This window comes from Humulus lupulus, chromosome 4, assembly GCF_963169125.1.
Source record: "Humulus lupulus chromosome 4, drHumLupu1.1, whole genome shotgun sequence".
Classification (NCBI taxonomy): Eukaryota; Viridiplantae; Streptophyta; class Magnoliopsida; order Rosales; family Cannabaceae; genus Humulus; species Humulus lupulus.
Genome location: NC_084796.1, coordinates 244,878,661 through 244,901,861, shown reverse-complemented (window position 1 = coordinate 244,901,861; position 23,201 = coordinate 244,878,661). Strand labels below are relative to the sequence as shown.

Genomic DNA, 23,201 nt, shown 5'->3' with positions numbered 1-23,201 from the left:
TATGTTTATTTTACCGATCATGGTACTTATAGTGGTAGTGCACACCGATTGGAGGCCGAGAGGTATTTTGCCTCGTATAAAAAATCAAGGAAATTTGAGTTACCATAATCTTTTTACATAATTATTATATTTGTTTTTAATATATATATATATTATTAAAAATTAATTAAAAAAAATAAAAACTACACTTATTAAAAACTATAAAAGTTATAAATAAGTGTTTTTGATAAGTTAAAACCAAATTTGGTTATTATATAAATGAGCATTAGAGAAACTTTAACTCAAAAAATAATGTGGGACTTTGCAATTCTTTTTATTTTAATGTTGAGAACATGTTTATAAGTAATTAAATATTAGCTATAATTACTTATTTCAAATAAAGCAATTGGTAGGTAGACAAATATGACTCTCACTCTCTTTAATGGTCCAAGGTTCGAATCAGCTGGATCCGCCCTTAGTAGTAGATATGGTAAATAGAAAAACTGGAGAGAGTTTGATTTGATAAGTCATTGGCTGTGCTAATTTTATTTTATTTTTTTATATGGAACACATTTTTCCATGCAAACGTTACTTTTACATGTATTCAATATACTAACTCGATTCTCAACTTATATTGCATTTATGTTTATTTTACATACTAACTCGATTCTCAGAGAGGTATTTTGCCTCCTATAAAAAATTAAGGAAATTTTAGTTACCATAATCATTTTACATAATTATTATATTTGTTTTTAATATATATATATAATATTTTATGTTTTGCAGAATGCTGTCGAGCAATAATATCGGCAGATGTTGTTGCAGCCTGATACAACATGCTAACAGAAGAGCATCTGCAGCTCAGCACATAATTGACTATCTTTGGCCATGGTCTCATGTTGATTTAGGTTATTCAGCTTTTAAGCGTCTTGACTATATTAAGGAGTCCGGAATAACCACTGAAGAAGAATATCCATAATAAAAAGCAAGTGGTTATATTGCATTTATGTTTATTTTACCGATTTTGGTACTTGTAGTGGTAGTGCACATCGATTGGAGGCCGAGAGGTATTTTGCCTCCTATAAAAAATCAAGGAAACCTTGAGTTACCATAATCTTTTTACAGAATTATTATATTTGTTTTTACTATATATATTATTAAAAAAAATAAAAACTACACTTACTAAAAACTATAAAAGTTATAAATAAGTGTTTTTGAAAACCAAATTTGGTTATTATATAGATGAGCATTAGAGAAACTTTAACTCAAAAAACAATGTGGGACTTTGAAATTCTTTTTATTTTAATGTTGAGAACATGTTTATAAGAATTAAATATTAGCTATAATTACTTATTTCAAAGAAAGCAATTGGTAAGTAGACAAATATGACTCTCACTCTCTTTAATGGTCCAAGGTTCGAATCAGCTGGATCCGCCCTTAGTAGTAGTTATGGTAAATAAAAAAACTGGAGAGAGTTTGATTTAATAAGTCATTGGCTGTGCTAGGGTATCATTTCATATTAGTTTCTTTTTTATATTAGAATTTGATTTTATTTTTTTATATGGAACACATTTTTCCATGCAAACATTACTTTTACATGTATTCAATATACTAACTCGACTCTCAACTTATATTGCATTTATGTTTATTTTACCGATCATGGTAGTTGTAGTGGTAGTGCAAACCAATTGGAGGCCGAGATGTATTTTGACTCGTATAAAAAATCAAGAAAATTTGAGTTACCATAATCTTTTTACAGAATTATTATATTTGTTTTTAATATATATATATATTATTAAAAATTACTTAAAAAAAATAAAAACTACACTTATTAAAAACTATAAAAGTTATAAATAAGTGTTTTTGATAAGTTAAAACCAAATTTGGTTATTATATAAATGAGCATTAGAAAAACTTTAACTCAAAAAATAATGTGGAACTTTGCAATTCTTTTTATTTTAATGTTGAGAACATGTTTATAAGTAATTAAATATTAGCTATAATTACTTATTTCAAAGAAAGCAATTGGTAGGTAGACAAATATGACTATCACTCTATTTAGTCCAAGGTTCGAATCAGCTGGATCCGCTCTTAGTAGTAGATATGGTAAATAAAAAAACTGGAGAGAGTTTGATTTGATAAGTCATTGGCTGTGCTAGGGTATCATTTTATATTAGTTTCTTTTTTATATTAGAATTTGATTTTATGTTTTTATATGGAACACATTTTTCCATGTTACTTTTACATGTATTCAATATACTAACTCGATTCTCAGAGAGGTATTTTGCCTCCTATAAAAAATCAAGAAAATTTGAATTACCATAATCTTTTTACAGAATTATTAAATTTGTTTTTAATATATATATATATAATATTTTATGTTTGCAGAATGTTGTCGAGCAATAACATCGACAGATGTTGTTGCAGCCCAATACAACATGCTAACAAGAGAGCATCTGTAACTCAGCACATGATTGACTATCTTTGGCCATGGTCTCATGTTGATTTAGGTTATTCAGCTTTTCATCGTCTTGACTATATTAAGGAGTCTAGAATAACCACTGAAGATAAACATCCTTAATAAAAAGGAAGTGGTTAAGGAACGAAATAGTTATTTGTAAAGAAAAACATTAATTCATTTTTAAATTTTTTATGTCTAACATGGTTTTTTTTTTATATTTTTCAGTTTGATTTGGTCTATGATATCCATGATTATGGTCGTGTTACTATTGAAGAACACATCAGCGAAGTTCTAAAGGACAGGCCACTTGTCATAGGTGTAGAGCTAGAAGAAGCACCTCGGGATGTGAAAGGAGAATGAGGCATTTACACTCTCTCTTACGAAACACCATCAAGTTTGCACGGGGTGCTCCTCGTTGGGGAGGGCACGGAGACAATTAAATACTCATTGACGAATGAAATACTTAAAAAACCAATTATTGGCTAATACAAAATAGTTGGGGTTCGGATTAGGGCATGGGAGGTTTCGGGAGAATTATAAAGGACAAAAAGCAATTGAATGTTGCGGCTTGGTATCCGGTGGTAAGAAATGATACCTGGCCCATTCTCCAGGGCTGAAGAAGAGGTAATTAACAAATTTGACAAATATTGTTGCTAGCAGCTCAATACTTTTTTTTTATTTTTTTTTGCTTTTTAGAGAATTTATACAACAAGGCCACATTTATACATTTGGGGTAGTATGCTCTTCTTTTAGACTTACTACTCATTATAAACTTACTATGACAGTGCAACTTAGCCAATAAAGATTTCCGAGGCAATGATCAAATGAAAACATGCCTATCTCCTAATCAAACAAACCAATTCCAAATCCAATCTAATTTTGAATCTGATGTCAAAAATAAAAATAAAAGCACCATTATTAAAAAAAAAAAATACTCCAACAACGATACGAAAATAACCTATGGAGCTGAGCTGAGCTGAGTTCAGAAAGAATTATTCAGCAAAGGAAAATTTAATCAAATACCTTTCTCCCAATCAAGCAAACTAACAAAATTGAATCTCTGTTTTGAATCTGATTTCAAAAAATAAAAATCACAAAAACAATATGAAGCTCAGTTTAGATTCTTCTTCTAATCGTATATCAACATAAGCATATATAAATAACCACATCTTAAATTTATTTATAAACATAGACATATATAAATGACCATAGCATATACAACAAGTATTACGTATCTGAAGTTCTGAACTCTTTCATTTTGAAACAATTTAAAAGAAATCGGATACAATAGATGGTGCAATTGTTTCAGTTTTCACGGTTCTATTACCAACAAGTTTTTTCCCTTTTTTTGCTTTAAATAAATGCAATAACAAATGAAAATTCAACTCAAAAACAGAGATTAGATGAATATATCACACAAAATATATCACAAACAGAGATTATGGCCAAGCCATATACACAAAGTATATCACAAATCAGATCTTCATCTGGTGTAATAAACTCTACTTCATCATAGATTTAAAATTTAATCATAGTAAAGAGACAAAGATTTAATATCTGATTTCTTAATTAAAAACATGACATGATTCAAGTTTAAGAGTTTGGGGATGGCTTACACTTAAGACCAATGGTTGTGGTGCTGCCGATGGTGGTGGCTAACGAAAATGGAAGAAGACTACTGGGTGTTGGTGTAGTGAGAGATGAGTGAGGAGGACTGAGAGAGATAGCGAGTGAGAGGCTGCCGAGTTTTAGGGTTAGGGAATATGAGACATTTAGTTTTTATACTTAGGTTTTTTTTTTTGAGCAATTTATACTTGGGGTTTTAAGCGTATTAAAAAAAAATTCCCATCATTACTTATTTTCCAACCAAGGCTAATAGGGTTGTTCATTGGACCATATGCAATGTTTTTGGACCCATCCAGATCCAATCCAATTATACATTGGATGTTGGATTTCTCCAACCGATCCAATCCAATACTGTATGCTCAACCGAACTGAACCGATCCAATAAGTCATTGGATTGGATCGGTTCCATCCAATAGATATGAATCCCTGTATTGGATCGGATCCATCCAATATTATTGATCCAATATTTATTAGATCGGATTGGATCCATCCAATATTTTTGATCCAATATTAATTGGATTGATTGGATCCATCCAATCCGATCCTTAGAAGAGTTAAACCTGATTTTTCACATAAACAACTAATATATTAGTTCAAAACATTACAAACCCAACATAAATCCAATGATATTTTAACTTTAAAAAACATATAAAATATATTTTTTATCTGAATATTAATTGGATGGTATTGGATCATTATTGGATTGGATCGGTCGGTTGTATCTATTGGATTTACATGTCATCCAAGAACCGACCGATCCAATATTGGATTTTTAAAAATGTCATCCGATCCAATACAATCATGATTGGATATCCAATTTTTAGCGGTTGGTTTGTTATTGGATCAGATCGTTTCTGCACAGCCCTAAAGGCTAATAAAGAAAATGGTCGACTTGAAACCGAAACACAAAAATGTAAATATAAATCACCTAGCTAATCCCCACATTATTAAAGCTGATTGTTAAGAACTGAACATGTTAAAAAGGATGCGCATTATTTGTTCACATAGCAGTGAGATAAAAGAACTATAAGAAGGAAAAAAATAGCATTTGCCATAACCCATAAAAGATAAGCCAAGAAACTAACTCAGATTGTCCAAAAAAAAGTAGGAAAAAGTGCGTATTGAAAATTCAGCCAAGCACGAAAGAAAGTAAAACCAACCAAAAGAAGGCTTCAAAAGTAGAAAATAGACACATAATAAAGCTAATCTATAACGCCAAAACTACTTAAAATGCAGTAAACCAGAACCATTTAATCTAAAAAATTATGTAATACTCTACTCTAAGGTACCAAAGCTATGAAAACACACGAAAATACTACAAAGTTAACATTATCAGTACTCAGAAATATTGAAAAATTGTAAGGAAATTCATAAGCTAACCCAGTTGACCTTTTGCTTGTCATTGCCGACCCTAAATATCACTCAGCAGAGTTTCCTTGAGAGAGGAAACCTGGTCCAAAAATCTTTGTAAACTAAAAACAGTTAAGTATATACACACATCAGAAAAACAAATATTCAAAGTCTATACCCAAAACAGAGGAACAAACGTAAGAACTCAGAGAAATAAACACAACTATACACACATATTTATATAACGCACCCAAATAAAACCAAATGCCTTAGATCTGAAACTAAAATCCCACTTTGAAAAACCTTGTTACCTATCGACCACGCTGTGCGCCCCGTTCCAAACTATCGACCATCGCACCAGTTCGAACCCAGTACCAAAACAGAGTCGGGGAAACATCGTTGTGCTCATCTCAAGGTATGGTCAATGAGAGAGAGAAGTTGAGGTGAAGGAAAACTAGAAGACTGGAGAGAGGCAGAGAAATGCTAAGGTTTGGGTTAGAGGGGAAGAGGCTGTCGACAAAGGAAGGAAACCTGCGTAGGGAAGGGAATAAGTGGAGGGCGCAGACCCTATTAGAGCTAAAAGAATAAGTCGGGATTATAAAACCGTATTTAAAAACAAAATGGGATATGAAATATGTTTTTGAAAATATATCATTGGTTTAATGTTATGAAATTATTTTTGAGTTTTAAAAAATAAAATTTGTAATTGGTATTAAATTTGAAAATATAACAAAAACTAAGTACGTGATTAGTTTCTGAATATTATTTTAATTTTATATATTATATATATATTGTATAATATTAGGACCTGATTGATTCGTGATTGAAAAATTACATTTTCAAAATGTGCGTTTCTAAAATAAAATCTGAATTTATAGTTTGAAAATATGTTTTTAAAAATGTGATTGATTCAGTATCTAAAAACTGTTTTTGGGTTTTAAAAAATTAAATATGTGATTGATATGGAATCTAAAAATATAAAAAAGTGATAGATTTGTAGGATTTTATGATACAATAATTTGGAATCAGAAAAAACGTGATTTTCTTGTTTTTGATTTTATAACACAAAATTATAATACTGATTTGAATTTTATTTTAAAAAACATCCTACTAATCACTCATTCTTATAGGTCCCACTGTTTTCAAGTTTTTAAAATGATAAAATTGGATTTGGTGGTGGCATAAGAAAGTTATCATCTTTTCTAATTGCATCAAGAAGCACTCGAGAGTCATTGGCTGTTCCTTTCCATCCAGCGTAGACATAAGTAAACATCGTATTAAAGGAGCATACAGCCATTACATTTTGTGTTACATCTACTTTTCTTCCTCTATATGCAAGTTGTTTTAGAGCTGGTGCAACTGCACTTACATGAGTACCATCAATTGCTCCAACACAATCCTATAGAACAAATCAGATAAATCATTACCAACTTCAATTAAATTGATATGAATTATAACTAGTATTTTATTAAAATTAATAAATAAAATTTACCTTAAACCATGGGAAATATTTCAGATTATTTTGAATTTCTGCTTGCACAGTGTTAAAGTGAAGAGGCCTTATTACTTCATTTCCTAAATAACACAATGCATCTAGCACTCTGCCAAACTGACGACAAACAATTTCTACTAAATGTTGATATCTTTCAGCCACACTCCTAACTCGTTGGTTATGTGTTACTATCCATAGAAACATGACAACAACTTCTTCAACACTAATTACCCTGTCATGTTCTATGACTTCCATTTCAACTAATCGATGACATAAAGATCTAAAAGTATTAACGTCCATTCTAATTGTATAAAACAATCTATCAGGATGTCCATTTAGCAGCTCAAGTAAATATTGACGTCCAGACATATCTGAAGTGCGCAATGGTCGTCTAATCTGTTGAGATTTTTGCATCTCATGTATTCGATTAGCCATGAGAACTTGACCAATTAATTCCTCGCTTGATGAAGACGAAGTATCACCAAATAATATTTCAAACTCCTCATCTGAATCATCCATCTTAGGTACCTAATTATGACAATAATAAAATTTCAAACATGACAATAAACACCAAGTCAAGTTCATTACACATTATCTAAGAAAATGTAAACTTCATGGTTTGGTAGTATATAACAGACAAAGTCATAATAAATAAATAATATTAAATCACTCCAACAATAAATTAAGATAAGCACGTCGACGCTCCTCATTCATTCTCATGAATATTCCGCGCCATTCTGGGGTTGCTACAAACTCATGTAACGCTTTGAGGTATATTTTGTTATCCAGATCTGGAATACCATCAAGAATGTTTTGACAAGCTTCCGCATTGTAAGAATTAGAGACATTGCTAGTTTCCTCGCTAATTCTCCTTTCTCTCGATTCATAATACTTACGCATAGTCTCACTCTGTGTTAATGATGCCTCAGTCTTAGGAGAAATACTTTTTGCAAGTTCTTCCATCACTTGGTCAACGGCAGAATTAGTCCCTTTGTTCTTTTTCTCTTTTGGTTTTGGTGCATCTGGTGGAGCAGAAGTAGCTCGACGACGTACACCAATAACTTCTTCTTCCTCTCCATAATTATCACCATCAAATTCAAAACCAACATCAACATGTGCTCCAGTGCCAACAAAATGATGCTCTTGTTGGCGTTCCTCAACTGAAGAAGGCGGAAGTTGAGTGGAGGCATAACTCATACCACCAGTGGTTGTTGTATTATTGAATATTTCTCCAAGCATCTCATAATGTTGCAATCCTTTTTTTCGAAATCTCTTCGTATTTGGATATTTCTACAAAAATCCAAAAACACCCAACATTACTACATAACATGAATTTAGAACAATTAAGTAATCAACAACACAAGTATATTATAAATCTATTACCTTTAGATAAGTATCTCATACTTCATCACTTGCTGTAACAGTATTTGTTTGAGGATCTCATCCCATACCAGTTTGTTCCAAAAGATGAGAAAATTCTCGATGTGTCTTTCTCAACCGATTGAATTTGGATTTCAATTGAGACATTTTATATCTCTTTCCAAAAGAATTAAATAGCCTCTTCATATAGAAGACCAATAAAATGTGATTCAATAGCCTCAGGCCAAGAAGCATGATCGTCAATGTCTACATTCTTCGCATCCATCTAATCATAATTTTAACTATCGTAATCTATGTCTTCATAAATAATGCTTATTTTAAATTTATTAGCCCAAGTTTTCAAAATCAAACATATAAATCAAAGAATTCCAAGATGTAAAGAAAGTGGAGTGAGTGAGAAAAATAGCTCACCTCAGATGTTGCAGATTGAGAACAAAGGGACTAAAATGTTTCACTACCAAGCTTGTTCTCTGCATTACAACATACAACCATTAAAAAAGTCAATTTTACCATAAATATTTAATAAAGAAATAATTATGCAAATAAGATTTTCGTTGTGTTGCAACCAAAATCTAGGCACAAACTAATATAAGTCCAAGAATTGAGTTAGCTCACAATCAATGAATCTGACTAATATATATATATATATATCTATTCTATATAAAAAGTGTGTAGATAACGGAAATTCTTGGTTTTAACGGTTTTTTAATTTTTTTCAGTTAACTTTAACAGAATATTCTTATATTTAACAGAATGTTCTTATATTTAACAGTAGATTGTAAATATGAATTAAACTTAAATAAATAAATAATTAAACAAATTAAAATAAGATATTTTTGAGATACTTTACAATGATAATTATTTAAAAATAATAAAACTATATATTTTATAACTTAAATAAAATTTAATCAAACTTGATATTATATTAAACATATAATATATAATCATTTGTTGTCACTCAAAAACTAGAACAAATATAAACTTAGACAAAAATAAATAAATTAATTAATTAAAATAAGATATTTTATGATAATTTAAATAATTAAATCATATTTATTTAAAAATAATAAAGACATGTACATTATATTTTTTATCTTATAAATTTGTGTGATAGTTTGTTTTTATCAAGTTATTGGAGCTTTTTTTCTTCATCAAATTTACCAAAGGACATTGCGAGATATATTAAAATCTAAAAATAGTTGATGCATATATACTACTGTCTACACTATGATTTTTTCTATTCTTATTTTATTTCTATTATCAATTTCTTTTTAAATATTATTCTATTTTATATATATTATGTAATCTTGTAAATATATATCTATGTCAACGTTATGTTTAGATATCATATATGTAAAGATTATTAATGTAAATATTTATATATAATGTAGAAATATAATTCATTCGATTATAAAAATATATATTTTCAAAAAGATAGTGAACCACTTTTTATTAAAATTATATACAATGATTACAACTTTAAAACTAAGTAAATGTGCATTGCACGTTGCTTTTACCTAGTATATATATAGATCCAGTTGATTGATGGACATATATATATAATATCAAAAAAGTTATACTACAAGTTTAAGCAAAATATGCACTCGTCAAGTTCCCTCATAGCAAAACAAAGTATGATTTAATGTTGTAAAATTATAATTAGCAAAACTTTTCTATATTGCATCAAGGCCTAATGATTTAATATTAGCAAAATTATAAGTGGCTTTACTGCCATACACTTCACTCTCAATCTTTTCTTCTAAATTACTTCCTCTAAATTCTCATTAATATTTTAAAATTGAACATAATATATTTCAAGTAAACTTCAGTAAAATAATATCTAAATCCAACAACAATAACTCATAGAAGACCCAGTAAAACAATATCACATAATAAACACATAAGGAAATGAGTCTAAAATAGCTAACAAATGGACATAACAACACCTGATATCTACATCAAAGGGACTGTAGTGATAGCTACATCAAATGCATTAGTTTAAGCCTTATAAATATATATATATATAACATATATATGTTATGTGATGGGAGATACCTACAACAAAATCCCAACTTTAAGAATAGAGGCCAACACCAGAAAACTAGTGAACTAGAAAAGTTTATGGTTCACTCAATTGTACATTTCTATATAGAGTTGATTAAATTGTAATAACATATAATAAGCACAAGTCTACACACCATTTGCTAATTAGTATGTTAGTTTTGAGATAGTGTACTTGTCTGCAAGTACACACTGCTATAAGCATCCAAAGAATGCAACTCTCTATCTAAGAAACTTTCTTAGAAATTAAAAATAAACTACTGAGTAATTATACCATATAAGTTCTATTGATTGATAATAGGTAATATGGGATCCCTCCCTTTGTACGTACATATATACATAAAAATTGTCTAATTTTACTTTTGCATTTTTGCAGCTCTGTTAATAGTGGTGCATATTTCATTAATGCTCTTACTATAATATTTTCACTTGAATCATTAACAACAATAACAATCACTCCAATATCATAGGACTATTAACTTGGTCAAATTTAGACAAATTTTGACACACATATATATTAAGAGAATATTTTACTTGGTCAAACTTTGACAAATTTTGACATATATACATATATATATATATAGAGGAGATTTTACTTGGTCAAATTTTGACATATATACATATATATATAGAAGATTTTACTTCTTCATTGGTAGATGTCTTGTAGTAGGGTACCCATCACTTATTTTTCCAAAACGTAATAACATAAAACACTATATACTACTAAATATTCACCGAAATAATATGAAGTAGTAAGAATTTTCAGTAATTGTATATAAAGAAAAAAAAGTCATATACTCGCACATAACTTCAAATCCAAAGCTTAGTAATACCTTATGTGGCTGGTGCAACAAACACAAAAGAGAGAGAGATTTGGAGTTGGGAGATCTGGAATGAGATCTGGAGTTGGGACATCTGGAATGAGATTTGGAGTTAGGAGGGGCAGCCGGTTGACTGAATCTGCTGAGATAGAGCGGTGTCGTCGTTGAGCTTACAGCAAACCCACACAGTCGAGGGCAGGGAGCGGAGAGAGATGGAGATGGTATGATTTTCACGAATAATGGAGGGGAGGGGAAGGGAGGAAGCAGAGAGATAAGTGGATTTTGTTTTCAGGAATTTTGGGAAGAAGTTAGAAAACGTGATTTGCTTGTTTTCAATTTTACAACACAAAATCCAGATATTGTTTTGGATTTGGTTTCCAAAAACAAGCTACCAATCATGTATTCTTGTGGGGTCCACAAATTTTAAGTTTTTAAAATAATAAAAATGGATTCAAATACACTACTGTTGACGCGGTTCTTCGCCAACAGGTAATTAAGAAAATAAAAGAAAGGGATTAGTGCTTAGGTTGAACCGAAATAGATAAATGATCTTAGAAAATGAAATGGTGACTCAAAATACGTTTTTTAAGTGGTTCAAAGGTTAAAATCCTTCTACTCCACTAGTCAGTATTATTTCTATATACTGGGTATTTGATTACAGGGTATTTCTTACAATTGAGAATCCAACCTCTGTTAACTCCCAAGGTCTCCATATTTATAGGAGAAGGCACCTCCATATTTATAAGAGAAGGCACCTGGGAGTTGGTAAGAAGGTCATCCCGTGACCTTCTTACCTATCATGTCAACTCTGTGACATTCATGATTAATTCCTAAACCTGACACATAAGTGTGGTTAAATCAATAGGTAAGGGGATAATGGGCCGCACGGCCCAACCCAATTGTGGGTGTCTGAATACGCACGTTCCTGCTGCGTGTCCGAGAAGTCAGGGGTATATCAGACACATGATGTCTGATATATGCACGTTTACCTTGCGTGGTTGACTTTATAAAAGGTCACAGCCTCCAACTCCAGCTCGTATCACGAGCTGGATGCTTACCTTGACCTGCGACCTTCAGAGTCCAGACCCAGTCCTTGAGAAATCTTGGCGAACCCTTAGGTTACCTCAAGCTAAGGAGGTAGGACCTTACGATGGCAGCTCCGGTCTTGGGGATGTCCACGTGGTAGTCATGATTAGGCCGTATCTCAGCTCGCTAATCAGCCCGTGGGAAAATCAGGGCGTACATCTGCCCCCCAAGCCTCTGCTCATGGTACACGACGTCGTGTAGGGCCACAGTAGGGGCTTTTAGGCTTCCCCAAGAACCCTTCATATTCCACATTTTACGCAGGCGCCGAATACGTGGAACATCGTGGTTGGTGATGGTGCGTCTTCCGAGAACCGCATTAAATGGCCTAGCCTATGCCCAGCCATCGTTTCATCTTTTGAGTGGAGGGCCTTGGATCCCACATCAGGGCAATCCAACGACCCTCTTCACGTGACCCTTCACGCATATAAAAAGGGGTGGCCACCTTACGCACGGGCCACCCGTTCATTCGAAATTTTCCAAAATTTTCTCTTCTTCTTGCTCTAAAAAATCCCCCCTTTTCCTCTTTCCAGTTACTACCTTCAGCATTCCAGAAGCTTAGGTGCAAGGACTCCTTCGAAGCCTTGAAACCAACTACTCCGACGAAGTTCCAACCCAGGCGATTCCTTCATCCACTTCCCAGCCAAACATTATGTAAGTCTCCTGACTATGCATGTTTTGAAATTATTTTCACTGTAACATAGGTAAATATTTATTGTAGTCGCATGCAAGGGTTTGCTGGGTTTTGTGGGAATGAAGGGTGAAAGCCTTTTAGGTTAGGGTATTGTTTGTAGTAGGAAGTCGTTAGGAGCATGGTTTACATGATGCATTTTCTAGGGGAAATTTCTGGGTAGGATTTTTGGGATATTAGCTCAAAATATCCAGTATTTTGGGTGCAAAATCGGGTAGCTTAGGGGACACGCTTCACAGGCGATTTTGCCTTTCTTGCCTATTGGAACTTTCCCTCCAAGGCAAAATTTTAACCTGACCCTCCTGACACACGAATTCCGAGTAATCGGGGATCTGTTGGGAGCACAGGCGCGTGTTCATAGAACCGCGTGGTCTCACTCTCCACGAGCTGGGCTTACCTCAGCTCGTGCAAAGAACATTTGATTTTTCCACATGCTCAGGTCGCCTTTTTTGAAATCTTTTCTTTTGTTCGCTAGGCGACCAGATGGCACCGAAGAAGAATGCCCCAAAAAGGACCGCCGGTAGCTCGGCCTCCCAGCAAGACAAAGGAAAAGCAGTGATGGCCGAATCCCCAATCCCCCACTTTAGGCCAGCGGTGGAACAGGAGCTCGAGGTGGCTCCTGACACGTTCTTTGAAGCGGAGAGGATCGTCTCAAAGATTACCGACCAGACGAAGGTCAACAAAATATTCCTCTCCCACAACATCGGGCTGGGGAGAGCATCAGTGATTGCCTGACCTCCCGCAGAGGGCGAGCGGAGCTGCGCGCCGCTTGACGAGGCATTCGCGGCCTGGAGCGACGAGCATTTCAAGGCGGGGGCCTTCCTCCCATTGGATCAGTATTTTGCTGACTTCCTCAATTACGTGAAGTTGGCCCCATTCCAGCTCCCCCCAACTCTTATCGGCTGTTGGCGGGGTTAAGATATTTATTCTTGAAACAGGAGTGGGAGGTCCCCACTCCTACAGATATTTTGTACTTTTTATGCCTCAAGGCCGGCCCGGAGCAGCGAGGGCGAGGCGACGGGTTTTATTACTTAACCCAATTCCCCAACACGGCTGCGGTCATCGAGCTGCCCAGCCACCCCAACGACTTCAAAGATCAATTCTTTATGTCGACAGGGTTCCGAAACTGCGAGCTCCACTACTTCAATCGTCCTCGTAAGTGCTCTTCAACCTTAGCTCGTAAGTTAAGTACCACTTAGCTCCTCCTGTATCCCTTTCTGACTAAGATTTATTCTGCAGCTATCTTCGCGAGGACAGAGAAATCTGTGACCCTCGGGGCCCAGTACGAGACACTGGCGGGCTTGCCCCCCAGTGGAAAGGATTACCGTGTGCTCGTGACAGACGAGACATTGGTGGCCTGCAAGCTGATCTTCCCAAATCAGACTCTGAACCTAAGGAGGCCACAGGCGCTTCCCCCAACTCGTGACACCAGACCTGCCATCGTGGAGGAGGCCGCGGGGGAAGAAGAGGAGGAGGACGAGGTTCCCCTTGTGAGGAACAGGAAGCGGGCGCTGGAGGTCGCCCAGAGAACAGACGAGGAGAGGATCAGGTCCGAAGCAGCCGCGGGTCCTTCTGGCCAAGGTAACCCTGGCATGTTTAGGAATTTAGATAGGGCCATTGCCGACCCCCGGCTAGCTAGGTTCAATCCCAGACAGCTCGTCCAACGTCACCGAAGTGATCCGGACCTGGATACAACCCTGCTTCACTGTGTCGACCAGCTCGTGCTGGATTACCAAGATAGCCGACCTAGGGGTACCGTAGTCATAGATAACACCCTAGCCTTTAGGTCGATCCTATTTAAGGAGTATGGGACCAATCTTCGGTCATGGCCATCACTCCGGAGGGGTGCCGTAGCTCCGGGACTTAGACAATATGTAGAAGAATCTAGCCCGGAACCAAAGTCGGATCCAAAACTTGCGCCAGCTCGGGAAATAATCGACTTAGATTCTCCCGCAGGAGCTCCGGGGCAGATGGTCGTAACCATAGGTTCTTCTTCTAGCTCGGGGGGTAGGATCCCTTTTAGTATATATATACTTGAATATCTCTTTGCTTTTGTTTTTGAATGGCTGTTAACTTGTGTACTAACCATGTCTTTGCTTTGACAGAAGAGATGTCTCAGCCCGACGGGAGTCTGCGAGCTGCGTTCGCCGGGGGGAACCCTTCAGCCGGGGCCTCTGGGCCAAAAATGAAGAAGCTCCGGACATCGAAAAAAGCCGCCGGAACCCCAACTAAGTCTCCTACAAAGGAGAAAGAGCAGCCCCAACCGCCCAGGTCGCGGGACTGTTCTTCCTGCTGCAGGGGGGAGCAACATGCCCCTACCCCCTCCGCGAGCTCCGGCCCCCGTCCGGGACGCAGGGGCGGAGCTCGAGGCTTCGACGATTGTACCTTCCGAGGTGCGCATCCCAGTCAATCCCCAGGACTTGGAAAAGATTCCAGAGGCCTTCCGGGGAACAGTGTATGAGTCGGTGAACTACGCCGTCAGCCACATATACAAGTTCAACGAGAAAGAGCTCAGGGCCATCGAAACCAGGAGCCCGGTGGGCGTGCTGGAGTCTTCATTGGGCATGGCCCTAACGGTAAGCTAACCTCAACCTTTTATGGTTTTTTATTATTACACATTGCCCTGTTTTTTCTTTCTTCCTTCTTTTTCCCTAAGGCAATTGCCTCTCCACTTTCGCAGAGCGCCGTTGCCCTTCACCGGAGCATCGCCAGGACCAAGACTCAGCTCGAGGAGATGAGGAGCGAGCACCAGGTGATTGTGGCCACCCACCAGACTTCTCTGCAGACGGCTAAGGATGCCTTGGCGGCCTCGTAGGCTGAGCTGGAAGAGACTCGCCCGAAGCTTCAAGAGCTCGAGACCGCCCTCGCCACTACGCGAGCAGACCTAGACGCCGCGAAGGCGGAGGCCAAGGCCGCCCTGGCAGCCGAGCGGGCAACTTCAGACGCCTCCATGGAAGACATGTTCTACCATTGCTGGGCCTATAACTAGGACGCCGACTTCTCCTTCCTGGCAGCGGCCATCTGGGAGCCCTTGCTGGAGAAGTTCAAAGCTCGCCTCGATAAAGAAACGCCCTCCGAGGCTGGGGAAGGCTCCGGCGCAGCTGAGCAGGGCGAGACGGTGACCTCCAAGGGGCCAACTGGCGGAGCTTAGGGCCTTCCTCTTTGTGCCCTTTTCTTGAATATTTTTAAATTTTGCTGTGTGACTTCTGCATGAGGTGCTTACACCTCGAGACAATTTTAACTATCAATTTTATTTTTAATTGATTTACTGCCCTTTGCCTCTACGCATTTTAGTTACTATTTTGAAAAACTTAGTTCGCGTTAATCTTTATCTATATCTCGAGCTCTTTAGGAAGAACAACGATCAATAGATTTAAATCAGCTTATAAGTTTTATGACCTGGTTATATCCAGGAACTTAATTTGAAAACTTAGTTCGTGTTAATTTTTATCAATATCTCGAGCTCTTTAGGAAGAACCACGATCAATAGATTTAAATTAACTTCTAAGTTTTATGACCTGGTTATATCCAGGAACTTAATTTGAAAACTTAGTTCGTGTCAATTTTTATCAATATCTCGAGCTCTTTAGGAAGAACAACGATCAATAGATTTAAATCAACTTCTAAGTTTTATGACCTGGTTATATCCAAGAACTTAATTTGAAAACTTAGTTCGTGTCAATTTTTATCAATATCTCGAGCTCTTTAGGAAGAACAACGATCAATAGATTTAAATCAACTTCTAAGTTTTATGACCTGGTTATATCCAGGAACTTAATTTGAAAACTTAGTTCGTGTCAATTTTTATCAATATCTCGAGCTCTTTAGGAAGAACAACGATCAATAGATTTAAATCAACTTCTAAGTTTTATGACCTGGTTATATCCAGGAACTTAATTTGAAAACTTAGTCCGTGTCAATTTTTATCAATATCTCGAGCTCTTTAGGAAGAACAACGATCAATCGATATGGATCAACTTCTAAGTTTTATGACCTGGTTATATCCAGGAACTTAATTTGAAAACTTAGTTCGTGTCAATTTTTATCAATATCTCGATCTCTTTAGGAAGAACAACGATCAATAGATTTAAATCAACTTCTAAGTTTTATGACCTGGTTATATCCAGGAACTTAATTTGAAAACTTAGTCCGTGTCAATTTTTATCAATATCTCGAGCTCTTTAGGAAGAACAACGATCAATCGATATGAATCAACTTCTAAGTTTTATGACCTGGTTAAATCCAGGATAGGACTTAGTTCGCGTTAATCCTTACCAATATCTCGCGTTTTTTAAGAAAAACAACGATCAATCGATATGAATCAACTTCTAAGTCATTAAGGCGACCTGGTTATATCCAGGTACCATATGCCCCCCCATGTAACTAGGAAATGGTCTTTCGTGGTTACTTTAGATTACACTTGAAAACATGTACAAATATAAAAAAAAAAAGTTGATTCTCATTGCTTAATACATAAAAAATGGCCTTTTAGGCCTTACAAGTGAATCACTGATAATATCTCTTCAAATGGATGGCGTTCCAAGTCCGTGGGACTACCCCTCCATCAAGACGAGCTAACTTATAAGTTCCCTCCTTAATGACCTCGATGACTTGATATGGTCATTCTCAGTTCGATCCCAATACTCCATCTTTGGGGTCCTTACTGGACAAGAAAACTCTCCTGAGGACCAGGTCGCCAACGTTAAAGGCGCGATTTTTGACCTTTGAGTTGAAATAGCGAGTGATCTTCTGTTGATAATGGGCGAGCTGGAGCTGCGAATCTTCTCGCCTTTGCTTTGCCCCCCAGTGTGATCTCTGCAAAAACCCTCATGCACCTCCTGCAGGATGGCCTTTGCTTCGCCTGGAAGAACACATCGCAGGAGAGGTAGGGAGTGCCCACATCGGTATAACACCCCATCTACTATAGTGTACCTGGGAGCTTGATACAGAACTCGTCGCGCATCATTACGCCCTTCAGGTAGCCTTCCCTCGACGAGATATTCAAGGATGGGGGTCATCTAGGTCGGCCTGGCGTCGATTATCTCGACCTCCGTCCTGACTTCTTCTATACTTGGTTTCTCCAAGAATTCTACTGGCACTAACCCCAAGGTCTCCATCTCCTCAGAGGTGGCGAGCTTGGAGAGAGCGTCTGCGTTAGCGTTCTGCTCCCGAGGTATCTGCTCGATCGAGCCCCACCCAAACGCGGACAGCTCAACTTTTACCCTTGCTAGATAGGCAGCCATCTTGGGCCCCTGTGCTTGATATTCGCCCAGAACCTGGTTTACCACGAGCTGGGAGTCACTGAAGCACTGGACGGAGTTCGCCTTCAGCTCCTGGTCCGCCGGATTCATGGCGATCTGATTGTAGCCTGAGTACGCGTCCATAAAGGACATGAGCTCGTGCCCCGCCGTGGCCTCCACCAACTGGTCAATTCTTGGCAGTGGAAAACAATCCTTGGGGCAGGCTTTATTCAGGTCGGAGAAGTCGATGCAGGTCTGCCATTTCCCGTTGGGCTTCGGGACCAGCACGGGGTTGGCGACCCAAATTGGAAACTTGGCTTCACAGATAAAGCCGCATTTTTTGAGTCGGGCTACCTCTTCCTCCAAGGCTTCAGCCCGGGTTGTTCCTAGGCGTCTCTGCTTCTGGGACTTTGCAGGAACGCTTTTATCCAGATGAAGTGTGTGCATGATGACACTCGGGCTGATTCCCACCATGTCCTCATGTGACCACGCAAACACATCTAGGCTATCCTGCAAAAATCTGATCAGCTCCGCCTTCCTCTCGCTGCAGAGGTTTTTTCCGAGCTTGACCATCCGTGATGGGTTCTGCGGATCAATGTTTACTTCCTCGAGCTCCTCAATAGCTTGGAGCTCGGATTTGTCCTCGCCTATTCGGGGGTCAATATCCTCACTTAAGACGATATTTTCCCCTTTGGCACTTTGAGGTTTTTCAATCTCAGGATCAGCTAAGGGTCCCTGAGATTCCTCTTCCCCACCTTGGATGGCCATTGCCAGCTGCCCGGGTTTAGTTTTTCCCTTCATGGAAATGCTGTAGCATTCCCTGGCAGCGAGCTGATCGCCATGGACAGTGCATATTCCCGTGGAAGTAGGGAATTTCATCACGAGGTGGCGAATGGAAGTGACGGCCTCAAAAGCTATGAGTGTAGGTCATCCCAAAATTGCGTTGTATGCAGCGGAGCAGTTGATGACCACGAACTCAAGGAGTTTTGAGACTGTCCGAGGTCTTTCTCCCAAGGTGATCACCAGCTCGATCGTCCCTATGGCCGCCGATCCTTCTCCCAAAAAACCATACAGCATCATGGAGGTTGCCTTCAGCTCGGCGACAGTCAAGCCCATCTTCTCTAATGTGGAACGGAATAGGAGGTTCACCGAGCTCCCATTGTCGATCAGCACCCTCCTAACCCTCCGATTAGCGAGCTGAACTGCTACGACCAGAGGGTCATTGTGCGGGAACTGGACATGGCCCGCATCTTCCTCTGTAAAAATGATCGGTTGCTTCTCCAATCGATGTTGCTTTGGCAGACGCTGCTCTGGGATGAACTCTTCTCCATTGTGCGCCTTAAGTTTGTTCACGTACCTCTTCTGGGCACCCCTGCTCGTGCCAGCCACATGCGGACCTCCAGAGATGGTGGATATCTCCCCTCCTACCATGGGAGGGGGGACGTCCTGATCTATCCGAGACCCGGGCTGACTGGCCAGGACTTCCGGAGCAGGTCGACTTGCTGGAACCCTGTTCCGCGCGTACTGAGCCAAGGGGCCGGCTCGGATGAGAGTCTCGATCTCATCTTTCAAATGCCTACAATCATCAGTATTGTGGCCAACATCGTTGTGAAAACGGCAAAACTTGGAGGTGTCTCTCTTCCCCTTCTGGTGCTTCAATGGCTCCGGCCTCTTCCAAGGGAGGCGAGTAGAGTTAGCTAGGAAGATATTCTCCCTAGACTGGGTGAGCTCTGTATAAGTCGCGTAGACGGGCTTGAACTTGTCTACGGACTTATTCTTCTTTTGGCCGTGCTGGCTGCCTTCACCATTCCCCTTTCTTTTGCCTCCACCGAGCTAGTTGTTCTGTGTGACGTTTTGGGTCGCTACCACGACCTCCGTCCCCACTCCAGTGGGCTGATCAGGGACCTGGCTGGTTCCTGCAGCTGAGGCTTCGGCTTCCTCCAAGTTGATCCATTCCTGGGCCCTGTTGAGGAATTCGTTAACTGAGCTGACTCCCTTTCTTTGTATATCTTTCCAGAGATCCCCTCCGACGAGGATTCCAGTTCTCATGGCCATGAGCTTGGAGCTATCATCCGCGTCTCTGGCCCGAGCAGCGACGTTCGCAAACCTGCTCAGGTAGGCCTTCAGAGTTTCGTCGAGCTGCTGCCTCACATTAGCCAGAGAGTCGGCCTGAACGCGGGTAGCCTGGGAGGCTCGGAATGCCCTTTTGAAATCAGCCGAGAAAGTTTTCCAGGAGTTGATTGACTGTCTTTTTCCTTGCTTGAACCACTGCCTGGCTGGTCCAGTCAGGGTGGAAGGAAATATTAAACACCTCAGCTCGGGGCCAATATTGTGGGCCATCATCAGGGTGTTTGTAATGCCCCAAATTTCCTAATGAGGTCTAGGACCTTGATTAGGAGGCCGCGAGGGCCATAATTGATTTATTTTAGTATTTAACGATTATATGCATGTTTACGTGAATTATATTATTATATGATGGTGGATGCATGCATATGGGGGAATTTATTATTGTGAGGGTATTTCGGTAATTTGGCCACTGTGGGCGTAATTGTGTATTTTGGGTGCATGGTTGTGATTAATTATTATAGCCACATTATAAGGTGGATTGGTTCGAGCTATTTGACAAGAGACGATCGTGAGATGTAAATGTTCGGTCTAGTCATAACGGGTTTAAGTTCGGGGCTCGGGGTGAGTCTCGGGGTGAATTTAATGATTAGAGCATTACCAGGAATTAAAGGGTAATGGGATATGATTTATTGGTATTTGGGAATATTGAGAATAGCGGGAATTGGAGAGCGTTAATTATAATTAACGAGATAGGCTGGAAATGACGGTTTTACCCTCGGAAGCTTTTAGAGGGATTTATTTGGCTTAAGGGCATTATGGTCTTTTGACCTTAAGGATTTATATCAGTTTTTGAGAGTTTAGAAGGCTGTGGAAATAGAATAAAACAGAGCCTATCCTCAACACTTCTCCTTCTCTCCCGTACAAGCTTCTTCCTTCATCCTTTCTTTGAATTTTGAGAGCCATCTTGAGGAATTGAGCTAGGAAATCAAAGGTGGCAGCTAGGGAACTTGTTTCAGCCATTAAAGGGGATTCAAAACCGTGTTTGAGGTGAGTTCAGCCATAAATTTCTGGTTCATACTCTGTTTTGAGTTTTGGTTTTTAATTTGTGAATCTCTTGTAGAAAGTTTGAATTAATGGAAGTTTGGGTGATGTTTACTTTGGGTTTTGATGAGGGGGAGTTATGGGTGATGTTTAGAGGTTTAATTGATTGTTTGGAGAAGGTTTGTAACTAGTTTGAAGGCTTGGTTCCAAGGGAATAGGCAGGGGAGGTCGAGCTGGTGCGTTGCTGATTTTTGGCTGATCTGGGTAATGAGCCGCGACCTGGCTTTTGTGTGCCGTGGCCTAAGGTGGCTTCTGAGGAAAATATGCCTCTGTCAGGGAGATGAGCCGCGGCATGGCTGTGGTGAGCCGCGGCCCATTAGGGCAGATTTGACTAAAATTGTGTTTTTAGCTTAGGGATGCTTACCATAGGCCTCGGGGTTGATCCTAGTACCCGATTAAGTGGGGATTGATGTCCCGAAGGCTAGATATTGGTTTGGGAACTTATGTTGATCATTTTTATTGATGATACCTTATATTTGGTTATGGCTAGGTGACCGCTAAAGGACTAAAAGTTGATCGTTCTCAAGGGTCGTTCTTTTAATCGTTCTAGCTCGACTTTGAGGTAAGAAAACTGCACCCTATGTATATGTGACATGCATGGCTATTATGACGCATGTTGGTTGATTATTGAGTATGACATGCGTGGTTATTATTGATGCATGTCGATTGGTTATTATGTATGACATGCATGGCTATTCTTGATGCATGTTGGTTGACTATTAAACGTGACATGCATGGCTGTTATTGGTGCATGTTGGATTGCTGGATATACTGCATATGATGCATGAGAAACATGTGATTAGGACGTGCTTTGCATACTGGGTATGATATTGTTCAGAGCTTGAGCCTCTGTGGTTGTACATGGTCCTAATTGTACTGGTATCTGTTTAGTAAGCATGCTAAATACCTTGTTTATGGATATTGAACATATGGTATATGTTTGGTGGCATGACTTGCGTGTGTATGGCACTGACTAGTCAGGGACCGACTCTAGAGTCGAGAATCATGCATTGAATGGCTCTATGGCATTAATGCTAGACTGACCCTAGGGTCGAAGAACTTATAACCGCTTGCCTGGTCTATGACCAGATGTTTATAGCCAAGGTATTTGACCCCGGTTACTGTTTGTCACATGGCTAGGGGACGTTGTCCATAGCACGACTCTAGAGTCGGGAGGAGGGTTATGTTGGTGACCATTCACCATGCACCTGTTCTGATCAAACTTATGAAAGAATCTCTCGTCAGTTAAGCCCTGGTGACCCTATCGTCACATGGCTAGAGGAAGCTGAGCTCATTATTGTGACTTTTGGCTATTGTCACCTATTTGCTTGGACTGATAGTCCTGAATGGTTGTTATGATCGTTGTTGATATTAAATCATGTTATATTGTGTTTTCTTGCTGGGCTTCGGCTCATGGGTGCTACGTGGTGCAGGTAAAGGCAAGAGGAAGCTGGACCATCCTTGAGTTGGAGAGCTTAGGTGATGATGTGTACATATGCAGCTACTCGTCCGCCACGGCCGAGGTTTAAAGTGGAACTAGGGTTAAACCCTGTTTTGTCGCTTAGAACGGCCTGCTGTAAATATTTTTTGTAATAGACTCTGAAATTATATTTTCGGGATCCCAATGTATATATTAAACATTCTAGTGAAACGTTACATCTTAATCAAAGTTTTAATCCTTAAACCGCTAATCATACTTAGTTCACGATTTTGGCCAAATGACTTGATTAGCGAGTTTAGCACTGTTTACAAGGCACACCGTAACGGTCCCTGGAGTTTGGGTCATTATAGTGTTAAACATCCCTAGGTGATCCGACGGGTCTCCATCCCCATTGAACTTGGACAGGTG

At 38.8% G+C, this 23,201-nt stretch overlaps 1 protein-coding gene and 1 long non-coding RNA gene across 3 annotated transcripts; both read right to left on the bottom strand.

Annotated features, from left to right (window-relative positions):
• Positions 1 to 592: 592 nt before the first annotated feature.
• LOC133831506 (uncharacterized) lies at positions 593 to 6,014 on the bottom strand. 2 transcript variants are annotated; one of them, XR_009892527.1, is made up of 3 exons: positions 4,057 to 6,014; positions 3,464 to 3,511; positions 593 to 1,058 (listed from the first exon to the last, which is right to left on the bottom strand). It is a non-coding gene; the product is annotated as an uncharacterized LOC133831506 (long non-coding RNA). The 2 variants fall into 2 exon arrangements; XR_009892526.1 differs by lacking the exon at positions 593 to 1,058 and having other exon boundaries at positions 2,836 to 3,511.
• Positions 6,015 to 6,566: 552 nt separating this feature from the next.
• On the bottom strand, positions 6,567 to 7,427 carry LOC133833119 (uncharacterized). Its single transcript, XM_062263375.1, has 2 exons — positions 6,909 to 7,427; positions 6,567 to 6,815 (listed from the first exon to the last, which is right to left on the bottom strand). Exons 1-2 carry the CDS (start codon positions 7,425 to 7,427, stop codon positions 6,567 to 6,569), a joined length of 768 nt encoding a protein of 255 aa, XP_062119359.1.
• Between the last annotated feature and the right edge of the window lie 15,774 nt (positions 7,428 to 23,201).